Source organism: Aptenodytes patagonicus, chromosome 7, assembly GCF_965638725.1.
Source record: "Aptenodytes patagonicus chromosome 7, bAptPat1.pri.cur, whole genome shotgun sequence".
NCBI lineage: Eukaryota > Metazoa > Chordata > Aves > Sphenisciformes > Spheniscidae > Aptenodytes > Aptenodytes patagonicus.
Genome location: NC_134955.1, coordinates 22,845,472 through 22,862,066, shown reverse-complemented (window position 1 = coordinate 22,862,066; position 16,595 = coordinate 22,845,472). Strand labels below are relative to the sequence as shown.

At 39.0% G+C, this 16,595-nt stretch overlaps 1 protein-coding gene across 25 annotated transcripts in view; it reads right to left on the bottom strand.

The window, feature by feature from the left end:
- Window positions 1-4,279: 4,279 nt before the first annotated feature.
- The window catches only part of CD44 (CD44 molecule (IN blood group)), a 57,095-nt gene continuing 44,779 nt past the window's right edge, over window positions 4,280-16,595 (bottom strand). For 13 of the 25 annotated variants that reach the window (XM_076344338.1, XM_076344342.1, XM_076344353.1 and 10 more), the window contains 5 exons: window positions 16,044-16,229; window positions 14,961-15,149; window positions 11,479-11,601; window positions 9,952-10,030; window positions 4,280-5,932 (listed from right to left, as the gene is read on the bottom strand). In XM_076344338.1, the coding sequence (XP_076200453.1) occupies window positions 5,716-5,932; window positions 9,952-10,030; window positions 11,479-11,601; window positions 14,961-15,149; window positions 16,044-16,229 (794 nt within the window). In that variant the 3' untranslated portion in view covers window positions 4,280-5,715. The remainder of the gene's footprint in view (window positions 5,933-9,951; window positions 10,031-11,478; window positions 11,602-14,960; window positions 15,150-16,043; window positions 16,230-16,595) is intronic. The other 12 variants (XM_076344354.1, XM_076344357.1, XM_076344363.1 and 9 more) reach the window with 8 other exon arrangements.

Sequence of the window (16,595 nt, the reverse complement as noted above, 5' to 3'; positions counted from 1 at the left end):
CATGGGACTAGCATATAGGCGTTAAAGTTGACCCCACCCTAACACGATTGCTTGAGGCAAGGCTTTCAGATGCCAGGTACAAAACTTACAGCCTCTGGAGAAGAGGTGGAAAATGCCTTATCACATCCTCCTCTGTCCCGGGTTGCTCTGGGAGTTTGAAGGACTTCAGGACTAACTCAGCAGACCTGGAACCTCTTTGATGTACAGAGCCTCCATTGCCTATGAGCCGTATGTTGATTTCCCACTGCCAGCCTACATGCCCCTAACTTCAGCTGTGCCTTTGGCACCGCTTACAAGGCAGCTTCTTGCCTCAGGTTCAGCACCAGAAGAAAGCTGCTGTTGAGCTAAAGTCTGTTAGGTGGGTGTTTCAGAGTGAGACTTTTCCCTAATATTCTAAAAAATGATTGAGGGTTTTCTGATAGATGCACTTAAATTTATGTCAGATCCTATTTGACTTGACAAATCCTATTTTACTGTAATTTTACATTTTTTCCAAAGCAAAATAAATTACTTGTAAGAATTGCATTTTAGTACAAAGGGAAAGCTATATTATGTATTAGGCATGGTGAATCTTCCTGAAAAAAAGTAATTTTGCACAGCTAGATCTGTGTTTCCATCTGGGATGGAAAGGATTAAAACTAACTAGAACTATGTCTATTTCTGAAAACAAAAAAATAGTCATCTTTTCATGTGACAGTCTTTGTGGACTTGTTTTGATCCAAAACTTCATCATTTTAATATTTTTCTTTTTTTCTGAAAGAAAACACAAAACTAATGACACTCACATCAGCGTTCAATGCACAGATTTATGTGGCAGAGAATGTATGAAAATGGGTTTCATCCATCCACTTGTTCATACAAAACCCTTTTGCCTGTAGAGTAAGAAGTTTTAATAAAAAGTTTGAGACTCCTTGAAGCTGTCACTCAGGAAGAACCTTTCTAATGCTTGCTGGAACCATCCAGACAAAATTGAAAGAAGGCTGTGTTTAAAGCTTTCACTGCCTCTGTTTTACTTGCACTTTAACAATAATCAGCTCTCTTGAGGTCAGGAGGGCTTCTTTGATGATGGATTTGCTTCTTCAATTTCAACTTTTCAAAAAACTGTGCAGCAGCACATTTGACCTATGTGAAGATCCGTGTAAGTCTGGTACTTTAAAAACAGGAAGATGAGCAAGAAGAGAAATTTCTCGAAATCTTGCCTTTGCTAACCTTACTCCAAATGGGTGAGACAGGGAAGACAAAAAGTGCAGTCTCTGTGCTGTACAAAAGACACTGTTACTCATCTTTGCTAAATTTGTGCTTTGCCTCTCATTTCTCATTGTCACAGCTGCTTGCTCTCAGCATGGTATTGGTGGATGCCACATGCAGCATGGCATAGTAATAATGAGAAATAAGCTACCAGGGGAAAATTATTCAAAATCAGTTTGCAAATGAGGTGGTGAATGTAGAGGGTGACTTGGAGGTGGGGGTTTCACAGGAAAAGGCCAATTCTTTTTTCCTTCTCAGAGCTGTGAAACATTCAAGTGCCAAAGTCCTGGTGTTGAAGGGACTTTCCCAGTAGTAGCACAGAAATTTCACTCTCCCTTTACTTCCTTTCCCAGTGACTGCATCCTCCCTCTGTCCCTAATCCCCCGGAGTTCCCACCGCCAAAACACCTGTGCACAATTCTTGCTCCCCATAAGGAACAAGAGTTTTGTCACCCACTCCCACATAACTGGAACTGCAACCCAAGGAACAGCCCAGCGCAGCGCTTTTCCTGCCACATTTTTGTCCTTTTCCCCTCCACAGAGGAAAACTAGTCAGTACCTGTGGTTACCCAAAGGGTTTGTATTTGACTAATCAAATCTCTTGCAACCAGAGAAGTCAGAACCATGAATTGTTTAATAAGGCTAAGAAATAATTATTGGCTAATGGCCTAATATAACGTAAAATAAACCCATTAACTGCTGGCTTACAAAATATCCTGGCGTCTGTGTATGCTGAGGCAGAACACAGTTGTCAGAGGACTTAATTTCTTTCCTTCATCTACAGAAAGAGCCATTAGGACCAGCCCTAACCATGATGATATACTGACCTCTGTCCCTGCCAAGCATTGTTTCTATATGCTAAAGGGACACTTGGTAATTGTCTCCTAATAATATTCCAGGCAACATGCTTTAAACTACTTAGTACAGAGGCTGTTGTTGCTGACAAAGGACACACAAAAGACATCCCTATCACATGAGAAACATTGTGCGGAAATATAATTTTTGAACTGATGTTGTGGAAAGGGTTTAAAACATCCATGCAGGTAGTCATGATGGCCACATATCCTTTCTCTGCTTTAATCAAACATTCCTTGTAAGATCTTCAAGAAAATACAGCTGAAACAATCACCCCGGATTGTTTGATGAAAATATTACATTCTCATAAAACATACAATCCCTCTCTTAAATATGCTTACTGCTTTAGACAGTATTTCCATGAGAGAGGTGGTCTGGATTACCTTTATTTGAAACTGTTCAAGACAAAGGAATAACACAAGCTAATCACGGGGTTTCTTCTAGGTCCAACCTGATCTCCTCAGCATTTTTAGGAGAGATCCTCATTCTTCTCAGGCACCAAGAGCAGACCAAGATCCAACTTGTCTGTCAGCACCCTGAAGGAAGGGCTGGATCTTGCTGGGCGCTGCGCTTTCCCAAATGCTGTTGGTTCAGTGAGCCAGGAGTAGTCGTCAAGATCTTACTGGGTTGATCTTAAATTGGACCAAGTTGTCTGCTTCTAGGGGGAAGCTGAGTTAATTGCTAACTCCCAGAGCATTTGGAGAGCCTATGGGAGGCTGGCAGAGCAGACAAGGTCACACAGCATTCAGCTGAGCCTGGCTTAGAGTTTGCAGGCAGAAAAAATTACCCCTGGCTCACCAGTGCTAAACATGACTATCCTGTTGAATACTTCTCTCCCACTAATAATGCCAGTCTTACTTTTTATCCTCAGTGTGGAATCAAGTTTCTTTTTGGAAGCTTATTTTACAGTTCAATGTGTTTTTAGCAATACTATTTCTAGTTACGATCTAGAGATGATGTTTTCTTTCATTCTGAAAGAATTTCATATCTGTTAAATAAATATGCAAATATATCAAGTGCTCTATAGAAAAAAATACGTATACACAACAAACAACCCCTCAAATAATAAAACCAAGATTAATAAAAATATATACTATATTACACATATGAAATGGCCATCTAGTTTTGAAACTATAATGAAACTTAATTACACATGAATCACATGACATAATCTAAAAAGAATCAGCATATATAAAATAATGGCATTGCCTCTGTAAAGAGAACTTGAGCATCTCCCTATTTAAAAATACAAAAAGAAGTCAACCAATGTTGTCTGTGCATTTATAGCTACTGAACATTAGATAAATGTTTGTGGATTTCTCCATTAAACATCTGAATAGGGAGATGAGTAACATGCCACAGTCTTTTTCCTTTTTTTAAAGAAAAATTTAGCCTTCAAAATAATGAAGTATCTCCTTTTGATTGAGACCTATATTCAATTAGGATTTAAAGAGAGGAATAATTCTTACTCTGGATCTCCATACTTAGTGAAATGAGTACATAACACCAGTTTAAACACAGCCTTCAGCAGATCATTTTGATTTATAATGACAAATAGAAAAGCTTGCTTAAAAATATTACAGGAATTAAACAAAAATCAATGCACAGAGTCAACAGACTTCCCACTACACAGTTCGGTATTAAAATACATGAAAGGACTGAGAAGTTTGACAGTGGACCACAAGTACTGATAGTGTAAATCATCTTGACCCCATTAGCTTCAGCTTGTTTGAACATCTTTGGACCACAAGCTGTGTGACTGTTCATAGATGAAACATGCTGACCTACATAAAGTCAGAAAACATCCTATCTGTACTTTAAAATCACACTTCGTCTTGGGACCTTTTGCCCAGGCATAAATTGCCCCTGAGGAGATCTGCCTGCAGATACCAGGGCACTGAGCAACTCGATGAAACACATGGAAACTGCTGGAGAGCTGTGACTGAGAAATATAATCAACTGTCTTGTGCTTTATGTTCCAGTAAAGATCAGTGCTAGCTAATGTTAGTATTTAGCCAGCTGAATGCTCATCCTCCAAATTGCTTCAGATGGAGAACATAAAATAACATGCTTTAGCAGAACAGTTTCAAAGACAGGTGCTATGGTCAGTGAACAGCAACACTTGAATAACCCTGCTACAGGACATTCCCCATCCCACAACTGACACAGACCACTGGTTGCAATTACCTTAGATTGTTTTTACTTGCATTTTTTTGAGGCAGACCAATTAGAAGTTATCATTTTCCCTCCATTCCAATACGCTTTCTTAAAAATGGCACAGACCACTGGTAGTAAATAATTTTCTTTCTGACAATTCATATCAACATAATGCACAGCATCATAGCTTAATACAAATACTTGACATAACAGACACATAAGGACAAAACAAAAGCATGTAACAATGCAGCAGCAGCTACTTTACTATATTACATGGCTGGGAGAGCTTCCTTTAATTTTCTTTGATCTTTTCTGTAGAATTTGAATTTCTGGTACCAATAAGCAAGTAATGTTTCATCTGGTATTTTTAAAAAGCAGAGGGAAAAACGTGGATGAAATAGAATTCAGAGGAAGTGAACGAGATCACAGAAAGGCAACTTTTAAAATATCAGCAAACTGGTGTAACATAATAGTTATAGGGGAAACAAGTTTTACTAGGCTCAGCATCTCCTAAGTAAAATGGAGCAGAAGAAGATAGAGACCTATTTTTCAGGAATAAAATACTGTCATCTTCCCTAATGATCTCCAATTGCTTGATTTGTGCATGTGATAGAGCTGGGGTCATTCTGTTTTATTCATTATCCTAACTAACAGACTCATTAAAAACATGCACAAACTGTGACCAATGAGGGAGAGAGGGCGAAGAGCAATGAACACCTCAAAAACTCAAGGATAACTGTACAGATTGTTAGGATAATAAAGTATAGAAGTTTATTATCTATCAGCTCATGTTTTCATCTCTTTATTCCCCCTCCCAAGAAGACTTGCTGTATGCCCATAGACATTTAAAAATAGAGATAAATAAATTTTGTCCTTCTGGGTTCCCCTCATTGCAGACCAAGCTGTAAATCATTATAATATGTCACTTTTTGTTTATACTGGCAGACTCTGAATGCACCTACTGCTCTTCCTGGCTGGAAGGCATTTCTGAAGGATTCTGATGTTTTAGACATTGCATAGGAGGCCTTTTTGGTTTAAACTTGATTTTTGCTCTTGACATTTGTTCCTCACTTACTCTAGTACCATGGCAAGTTTAGTACCTTAAATGCCTGTAAGATGGAGTGACTGGATACTTCTGTAGCTCCGCACAGCGAAGACCCTCCATCTGGGGAACAATGATGTAAACTTGTATCCTTCCTGACACCCAGGACACAGTGAGTGTCCCCTGTGTAGGAACTGGGAACTGAAAACATTATGCAACTCGTGGGGGCTTATTGCAGAAAGCAAATGTCAATTTTGTAACTCAGACATCATTTTAAAGTGATTAAAAATGAATAAAACTTATGTTTAATTATGTTCAGAAGACATCAGTAGCACAGTGCATCTGTGAATTCCTGTCCAAGTTCCATGTGATTTTGATTTCCTCAGCTCTGATCTACTTGGCAACTTGGTACCATTACACTCCACTCTTCATGTCAAGCTCCTGATGATTTTGTGTTTCATTAACGGTCAGGAATTCGTCACATGCTCCTGTTTGGTCATTTGACTGTTCTTTATGAACCAAGTGCACCATTTCTTGTGATTTGCTGGCATCTCCATTTAATCCACTTGTCTTCCTGTCCTCCACTGCCCCTTTGCCATTGTTAATCACTAGCTTTTTCTTCTGCCCACATCTAGAAAGAAATAAAAAGAAAATAAGTACTAGAAATGGAGACTAACAGAAATAAGAAAAAAATTGAAAGTCAGTATTTAGGAAAAGGTGTTTGGAAATGAAACTTGTGTCTGCCAGTGCAGACTTATACAATGCAAAGTATAAAGTTTCTCCATATTGCATATTGTATTTTTTAAAGCATCCACCATTATCTGCATAAAATTTGGCAGGAGCTCACTTATTCGATTTGTATCTATCATTACTACAGATAGGAATCACATTCATTACTGAAAGCTAGAAAAGATTTTCTAACATTTGGATATATCCACATTTATGAACTTTGTATATATCCCACTATAAGGACAGCGTCATTCTAAATCCAGACTTGGGACGACACCTTTGAAAATGCTCAAGTTCTTGAGATAGCAGAAAATTTGGATCAAGCTCTCACCTCATTATACGAGATAACTTTTTCCTTCTTTGTATTAGCATGTATGGGAAAATAATGGAAGATTGGCGAGGAGGACTGTAAACACACTCAAGTGACTTGCAGCTGGGGTGTCGAAACACACATATATCATACTAATTGTTGTTTGGCCTTGTGTGTTGGACAAGTAGAACATCTGTGTTTAGATAACATAGGCCTGTGATAAGACTTAGAGGCACCCTATTGACCATGCTTGAAATTCCTGCCCTGCTGTGGGAAAGATCAAAGCAGAGTGGTAAACTACGCCTGTGGGAATCTCTGAAATACAGGCAAAACCAGCAGGTTCGGTAATCCTCTAGTAAGGATCGAGCTCTGCGGTGCCTGCTTCTCCACTTGTGTGCTTCTGCCCGGGTGCTGCTTCGGGGATCCCCTGGTTGGCAAGGTAACAAAAATAAGTTTACTCTTTGCATTGCATCCGTGGTTTTGTGGTTGTTTCTGCATCCTGCCTGTGCCAGCTCACACACCATGTCAGGCCTAGAAGCCTGCCAACAGCAAGGAAATATGGAGAACTACTTTTGCTACTATCAACAGCATACCTCCTTATGATATTAAGGTAGGAAATAGCTACTGTGCTTTTAAAGTTACACTCACTGCAGTGCTGCGCAATAAACTCTGTATGTAGCTCTGAATGAACACACACATGCACACTCTCTTTTAAAAAGTCACCAGCCCAAAACGAAAGCATGCTGGTCAACATGGGCTGGGTATTCTTCAGGGTAGTAAAAAAGTACTAGTTACACAGCTGTCAGATTTGCCCCAGACTGTTAAGATGGTTCTTTGGCTACACAGTGCTGAACATCCCAGTGTTGTCCTCGAACAGCCTTGTGTAAACTGAATATACAAAGCACAGCTTTCTTAAGAGGGACAATGTCTCTGTGAAGTTGTACTTTAAAGTGCTTTCTTCTTAAATGAAGCATATTTTGCCTGAATGACTAATTTGGCAGTTTAATTATACTATTATCCTTCTGAAATATTACTTTTTTCATGCTTACTGACCGATAGATGAGGGTTATTTTATCTGAAGTAGCTCAGTTCGCTGTGCTAGTTACACACACCCTTGGGAATGATACCTGCTCTGCCGCCATGAAATGCCGAAAGAGGCCAGCGAGGCGCTGTGGAGCTCCACAGCCTCTCAAAAGAGCAGTTCAGAGTGTCTTTCCTGATGTGATGGTCAGACTGGGCAGCATCTTCTGTTGGACTCTGGAAGGAGATCCTAACCCTTTTTACAACAGGCACCAGATGGAGGCAGTCTTCTTTGCAACAAGAGGAATAACTAACTAAATAGGACCACACTGAACCTGGGCCATTTGTTTTTTGGTTAAGATAACTTATGACAACACCAATTAAAAAAAAAAAAAAAAAGGAAATACTTTGCCATTTGCCAAGCAATTTGCTATTTACTGAGAAGGCCCAATTGCTTGTTTGAAATACTTGAAATCTCTGCCATACTGACCTCCTAACTAGAAAGGCTAAATCTATTGATTTCTGAATCAGGAAGTTAACTACCTTGAAACTAAGGCCTACACTTCATTAGGCTTTTTCAGACAATCCGAATGAGACTGAAACTGGAGCTGCTGCAGTTAGCATTCGTTTAAAAAATGGTGTAACTGACAGGATTACACAAATAAAACCACAGATCATTTTCACTTTTCAAATAAATTAATGCTTGAAATGTTCTCAACTTACTGCTCAGCTAACACTGAAATGCTCAATCCTCCTTTCTCAGCTATCCAGTTCTCTCATAGAACTGCTGCAGTGTTAGTTTCGGATTAGTTGGCATTCACGTGCACTGTGCTGACTGCACAGCAACTACCTCTTTATGAATTTTCAGCTTATTAGCACTTAGCAGAATAGATGAAAAAAGGGTTCTTGACTTATTCATGTTATCATTTGTATCCTGCTAAAGTGAAAGAAAAAATTCCACTTGTTTCAAGCATACCAGAGTACATCTCTGCTTCAAAAAGTTTTCCTCACAGTGATTAACACATATTACTAGGGTCTAATCCATGCATTAGTACACATACATGCACCCACATGCACTTTCTTTCTTTGTGACTCACTCCCAGCTGCATGGAAGCTCTAAGTAAAAGATATGGTTTCCATTAATGGTATCTAGTGCATAATTTACAGCTCTGAGATTGTTTCATTTCTTGTCAGATGCAATCTATAATTAGCCATAGTGGCCCTGTTTGTCTGTTGCTATGGTGACTCTGTGTTAAGAGGGAGGAAACAATGGTAGTCTCTACTTTTAAAGGCGTAACAGAGTAACATATAAACATATAAATCAATAATCAAATTCAGGCTGTGTAACTCCAGAATCACTTCACAGAAAGAAAGTTGTAGAGTTTTCTGTCTCACCATGTGCTTTATAGCTTTCTTATTTCAACAGTTCTCTGATAATACTCTCAGAGAAGCACTGATACTCTGGATACAGTCATAAGGCAAACATACCAGGTGGCATCCCACTACTGACTTCAGCAAAACTGTATCAGTTTACTCTGTCTGACAATTTGGCATTTAGTTTGCACTGTTTTGTCTCATAGAAGCCTTCTGCATTATGGGCAGGGACTGCCTGCATTGCTCCCTCACCATGGTGTCAGTGCTTTATTCTAGCACCCACGCCATGCTTTGGAGGACCTTGACACTATTTCACAGAAGCATTAACATGTGCTTTCCTGCAACCAGCAGACTAGGAATAAATTTGCTCACTGCTTCCTGAACAAAAATCTCCACATATTATATGGTTACCCTGACAAAAAAAGTTCAAATTCAACATTCAAGTAGAAAATAGTTACTCTGTTAAAGGGTTCAACTTTAACATTCATGTAGCAAAAAGCTGTTTAAGACAATTGAGAATTAACCTCAGTATAGGCCCCAGAGAAAAGAAAGAGTTAAGAACATATAGCCTATTCTTTAGGCTACAGTTTTTTCAAATTTCCTGGCTAACTTTGCACAGATCACTGCAACTTTCTATTCCTCAGTTTCTTCATCTGTAAAGTGGAGTAAATAAAGCTATTGAGTGCTCTGATAGCAATGTTAGAATATAACCCTGTGACTGCCAGCTGTGATGGTGCCTTTTCTTTGGAAGGAACAAATAAATCCTGTGACAGCGATTGTCTAATACAGCCCTTCACACTGTACACAGACAACACTGTTAATGATGAAGGATTATAGTCAGCTCATGCTGTGGTTGCTACTGTCTATGTCCATCTCACATAGTTTTAACTCTCAGTGGACAGAATTATCCTATTAATAAGTAATAGGTAGAGAATAATCTACGATCTGTGATCTATATACAGTTAGTTTCCATCTACAAGTAAAGACCAAATGGTTTATACAGCTACTGACTTCACGTGGTTCCACGTGAGTGTGAAGGCTGATGTGTGACCTGTGCAGGACACGGTGACTGGGCCCTCACACCCCAAGTCACAGAGCTTCGCAGAGGAAGCTCTTTCCTGTGTTATGCTACTCTGCTCTTTCAAAAAGCTTTGAAGCCTCTCGATGAAGAAAATAGCAAGGCAGTGTGTTTTGAAAAAGTAAAGGGGCTACCTTACCTTCTCCGACTGTTAACAGCAATGCACACTGCAAGAATCAATGCAAGTGCCACAAGAGCGGCAACTATGATCAGCCATTCTGTGGGGAGAGTTGAGGGAGGGGAGGAGAGTGTGTTAACATATTTCATGTAGTTTTGCCACTTTGCAGAACTGCAGGAACACAACAAGCTCTTTTACATTCTTTAAACTGTCAGACTTTTTTCCTAGCTTGCATGAATGTTTGTTTGTTTTACAAAGTGCTTCTGTGCAAATCGAATACATTTTCATCATTCAGCTATACACAGGCCAACTCAGATGAAATAGCCCATCACTGTTAGCACCTATCAGCACTGTACTTTGGTGGGCATAGGTGAAGAGGAGTTGTATCACTGATTTACTCCAAAAGCAAAAGAAAAGGCTTAGCAATGATACACCTGCAATTCCAGACACAAAAGCAGGATGACTTTCAGGTAGAGTGAAATGTTCATTTTTTAATTTAAAATCTTAATTTAAGGGGTATTTTTGGGGCAAACTCTAAGAAAAAAAAGAACTACAAAACTGGAAGGGACCCTAAGAGGTCATATCAGCTACCTTTCACTCCAGTGAAACAGGGTCAATAAGAAGATGGCTGAGGAATATTCCATTTGCTCTTAACATTTTTAGTAAAGGAGATTTCACAACCTTCCCAGTAGCCTATTCTTTATGCTGTACTACCATTATAGACAGAGATCCTCTCCTAAGAGCTAACTCCTTTATTTTGTTTGTTTGAAACAAGTTTCCCTTGTTTAACAAGTCTCCTATGTTTCATTTGAAACAAATTACTTCTTCTAATTAGTTAATTATTGTTACTCCATGGTGAAAAACTGATAAGCATTCTTTTTGTAGCATACTCTTCTCATATCTCCCTTCAGTTTTCTCTGAAAATAATGAGTTCTTCAAAAGGTGCTTCAAAGGTTACATTTCCAAAATTTTCTTTGTGCCCTTCTCTGTTTTTTTTTTTTCTATGTCATTAATGCAATGCCTTGAACCGAACACAGAGCTTCAGCTCTGGACTTGCTAGGCCTAAGCAGAGTGGGATAATTACTTTCTCTGCTTTAAAAATGACTTTCCTGTTAATATGTCCCAGAATATATTTGCATTCTTTTGCAATGGTATCATGGTGTTGGCTTCTTTCTACTCCATTTTAATCTGCAAGCCCTATTCTGCAACACTCGTCTCAGCTATTATTTTCACCGAACATTCTCATGCGTATGATACTTTGCATATAGCCTTACTAAATTTTGCCTGATTTCATATTAATTTATTAAGGTTATTTGAATCTTAATCCCATTCTCCAAATGCATGATTTCTCTCATCTTGATATTGCTAGAAAATTATGAGTTACAATATGCTCCATTTTTCAGACTACTAGTGAAAATGCTGAATATTATCTGATTCAGAACAAAGCCTGAACAACTGTACTTGACCTACATTTTCATCTCTTACTTCAGTTCATATTAATACAATTCTGTGCTTAAACTGTTAAAACATATGGCTTCAAAAACCTACCTGGTACCTGGGCCGACCTTGGTTGTGAAACTATTTTTGTTGTTGTGGTCTCTCCAGGGAAAGTAGTGGATTCATCATGTCCCTTGTGTGGTCCTTGATTACCATATATACTGGAGGTAGATCCTAAAGAACAAAACTATCTGTTAGGCCAAATATGCTTAGTGAATATATAACAGCGAGCTACAAAGACTATGACTTTCACAATTAAAAAACCATATTCTAGAAAGTTCATGCTGAGGTCATTAAAAAGTATTTATACTGAAAACGATTACATAGACTATAATCATCATACTCACCTGAACTACGGCTAGTTTTAGTTTTATTATTTTGAATAACAAAACTCATGGTTTTCCCCTCTTGTCCCTCTTACATGCTTCAGTTTTGATTATGCTATACTTTCATGAACCAAAATGCAATTATAATTGCCTAGAAATTTTCCGGAGAAAATGTAAAGGCCTGTGAATGTTGGCAACTTTTTGAAGAGGTTTTTGTCATACAAGTCAAACATCTTGTTTGTTCCATGCGGAAAAGAGAGTGAGAAAAGAAGAAGGAGAAGAGAAAAAAAAAGTACTTTTACTTTTTTATTTAAACCTAAAATGACTAATATGGAGAAATTTTGAAACTTTTAATTTTATTCCTACACAGGTTAAAACTGAATTTCTAAAACGCTAATCTGAAACTCTAAAAATCTAAAATGCTTCCATAAAAATAGAAGGATAGTTCTCTGAATGGTTTTAAATTTCATAGCTATGCATAGAGTGGAACTTTAAAAATTCAAATTATTTTTCCTAATAGAAAAAATGCTCTCTGTAAATTTAGAGGTGGATCCCCTTGTCCTTTTTTAATAAGTTGTGCAATTTGGTTCTAAGACGGTATTAGATTTTAAATCAAAATGCATACTTCCAGTCTCAAGTATTTTCTATGCTGGCCATACTGCTTGAAATTTTATTCAATTACATTTCTGGCCCACGCTGTTGCCATATGGGTATCCCAAGTCTAAAATTACCAGCAGACTATAGATATAGTGATTTCATTTGGGGCTACTACTTCATTATCACTACAAAAAAGATATTACAGATCTCCACCACTCTGAATTCTTCCAGACTCTAATAGAGCAAATTAAGCACTTACTCTAATCAGCTGTAAAGTTCTTTTTCTTTAACACACATTGCAACTCATTTCTAGCCAGCATTTCTGATCTCATTTCCTAGTAGCAGCTGGCAAACACAAAACTGAGAAGCACATTTTTTTCCCTCTGTTAAGCTTAGCCAGCAAGTAGTTCATGAATCTTCCAGATGTTTTCATTATTTTTATTAACAAGAAAGTTATTGACTGGTGAGTTGTTTTGTGCTATCTCACCACAGAGGACAGAGCACTAATTCAGCAACTGAGGTCCTGATCTAGCCTCCAAGAAAGCTGACCAAGAGGAACATACTCACTTGTCTACCCTACATCTCAGCAGATTTTTTTTTTTAAGGTGCTTTATATCATCCGTGAGAAACGTCAGAGCTTTTCCACCAGAAAGCCCCTTAGAAAGGCATGCAGACATTTATTAAAATTAGGGTGTTTCGAGAACTGCTAAATTCACCCTTCCCCTCCCCTGCGCACTGAGAAGCAGCAGCAGGATTCAGTCATGTCCCCTGCTCTTCTGGCTCTGGGGAGGTGCTTGCAAGTGGCAGGGAGGGATCCTCATAAGCTCTCTACATTTCATTTTGATGATATACTAGATTTTTTTCTTTTTCACAGTTATTTTTTGGGTTCCTTCAGTGGACTGATTTGTTATTCCATGGACACTTTGACAACAGATCAGTCATTAGTGTGATGTCAGACCACAGCTTAAACATTGCTGTACAGAAAGAGCAAGTGAAACAAAGTAGCATAGTACATCAAGCCATTCATTTGTTCAGAAAAAAGCCTGTAACTATAGTCTGCCAATACATTCATGAATCTTTTCCATTCCATTAGAGCTATATGGGGCAATGTTACAAATGAATGAATGCTTCAATAAATAAACTTTTTTATGATGATGGTAGTGTCCTAGTAATTCCCTTGTATTGTGTTTTTAAAAAGCACCAGGAGAAGGTAAATGAAAAAAGGAAGAGTTTTGGGAATATGGGCTTATGAGCCTTTGCCAGGGCACTGACAATGCAAAGATTTGATGCAGACATTCACTTTGAAAATGATCTTCAAACCAGTTCTTACAGGTTTTATGTGCTCAAAACAGAAAGGTAGCAAACATTTTTTCATGTTGTGTAATGTCTGCACATAAAATTAAGGAGGCAGCTTGGATTAATTAAGTAAATAGGGCAGCAAAAGTCAAGAAATGAGTTTGTTGTAGTAGGAAACCTTATTAAAAATAGATTTATCTTTCCAATAAAATTCTATCAAATACATATTTTGCATTTATATTGCTGTGCCTATGTCAAAATACTATCTCAGGCAATTTTGATAGGGTTGATTTTGCTGCGTTTATATAAAATTCCGAAAAAAAAAAGGAGGCCAAATTCTACCTGACAATGTATGAATTAACAATTAATTAATAACAGAATTATCTTTAAAGTGTTTGCTGTATAATGCTATAAAAATATAGGTACATAATCTTGCTTATGTGCAAAGAATGTCCACAGAGCATTGGCCAAAATCTACCCTGGGATGGTTCCACCAACTTCCAAGAAACTGCATAAAAATAGTATTTGGATTAGTGTGCATGAGAAGTAGCATTTGGAGAAAAACCTTACTGTTAGGATGATTGTTTGTATGGAAACTGCTTTTGGGAATAAGGAAAAGTCCCTTCATTTCCTGTACTCTTAGCATGTGACCACACATAAAAAAAAAAGAAAGGCTGTATGTAGTGTAATAAGTAAACACTGTTACTGTTAACTTCACTACCTCTATCAGAAGAATAAACCTTTAAAAAAAAGAGTTGTTCACAAAAGAAATGTCAGTTACAGCCCAGTAACATAGCTATAAGTAATCACTGGCAAGATACCAACAACAAATACACCTAGAAAAAAAGGTTTCACAGAGAATTACCTTTCTTTTGATACATATTCAATTAGTGCAGAGGGAATACGTATGGGGGGAAAAATGACAGACAGTTAAGCGTTACATAGCTATCATTTGTGCCCAGCAAAAAAGAAAGAGAAAATCCTATCGTGTATGCATGGGCAGGAGGAGAAAGTTTACTTGTTCACTTTAATAGTTGTGTTACCACATACAGATAACAGAATATAAGAAAAGGTTATTTGCAAATCACTATTTTCAGCCTTTTTGCAAATGTCCTCTGCTTTGCACAGGAAGAGATTCCCTTTAACGACATCTTATAAGCAGGTCATAAACAATAATAATAAACAAAAAGGAAATCATAATATGACAATAAATTACAATTATGGTTAGTACACCTGTTTTTGGATGATAGCCATTCTCTAAAATACTAACTGACTGATGGATAAATGAAAATGCTCATAATTTGTAGTTCTTACTAGTAGGAAGAGGGGTCTGCAATTGGTTAAGATGATCTTCAATGTCTGGAAAAACTCCAGGTGTCAAAGTGACATGGGAACCGTCTGTGGTGTTTGCTTGTTCACTTTCACTTCCAGGTGGAGTGCCAGGTGCCAGTGGCTCCTTGGTTGCTTTCTCTCGGTTAACATCGTCCACAGACGCTGTGACTGCTATGATGACGTCATGATCAGCTTTAAAAGTGAGCGCTCACAAAACCACCACCCACATTATTTCCCTCTTTCCTGTACCACAGCAAGCCAGAAAGCACGTCCATCCTCCTCATTCAAAGCACAGAAGGAGAGAAGACATGAAGGCCTCCCCTTCTTCTTCCACTCTGTCACTGGCTTCTGAGCAACCCTTAAGCACCACATACATGCTCACCATGTTGGAGGGAGATGTTGGCTACATATACAGATCCCAGTGACAGATGGAGAGGGAAGACCTTCAGAAGAAGAGACCACAGCAGCAACAACCTGACCCTGTTACTCAGGAGCGAGCATCAATACTGCAGCCAGATCTGTGGCGGTCTTGCCTGGCAATCCACCAGTGAGCAGGAGTAAGGATTGGAAGGCAGAACTTATGGGATGTAATTCTTCTATGATTTCCCTGCCCTCACCACCAGGACAGCAATCCCTGGTGATGGTGCTGCTGCTGAGTCACAGGAGCAAGCCATCTGATTAACCCACCAGAGCACCTCCACCACACCAGTCATGGTGCCAAAGCATATCAAGCCTGATCCCACTGATGCACAAGAAAGGAAGATGGGGCTGGAGATTCAGAATCACCAAAGTGCGTGTCTTGCAGAACAGTCAGGAGGCCACCCAGAAACATGCTTCAGCAAAGGACAGAAACCACCAAGTGTACCAGCAAGGAGTCCCTTATGCCTTGTCCAGAAGGTAATTCTATCAACAGCACAGATCCCACCACAGATTTTTGCACTGCAAGTCCACACCGAGAATGGAGACCCCCAGGATGAGAAAGATAGGGAAAGGAGTCAATTTCAGAAGAAACAATGTCTCATTTCACACCAGGCATGAGAAATGAGTATGATCCATTATTCTTACTGGTACCCATCAGAGGAGAGTCATCACCAGCTTTGTTTGTACTAGCTGTGGTCCTGTGGAGGACCTCATCCCCAGGGGCATCTGTGGGATGTGCAATGCCATCAGTGCCCTGTCCTGGTTCATTATCTGAAGGCAGGGGTGGCTGAGTTGGGTCTTCGTGGTGGGCACCATCAAGAGAGGCAACAGCTGTTACCACAATGATTTAATCAGCTGTGAATTCCATGTGTGTGCTGCCATGCCCCTCCCATTCCCACCATGTTCAAGTCTCCTGTTCACTTTAAACCACTGCTACCCTTTTCTCACCACAAAAGGGGAAGAGAAGGGAGACCTTCTGTGCTCCTGTACATCATCACTGCTCTCTCAATGTATTGATCAGACATTTTCATTTGCTATTCTCATCCACTTTTTTTACTTAATCCAAAAGATTCCCAAGGACAGTGGACACAGGGAAAGGACATAGGGAGAGTCAGGGAGAATTCCCTGAACTGCATCCCGGGCTGACCACAGATCCTCAGCTTCAGGGACACTGCCAAGTGCTGCTACAGTGTGTTT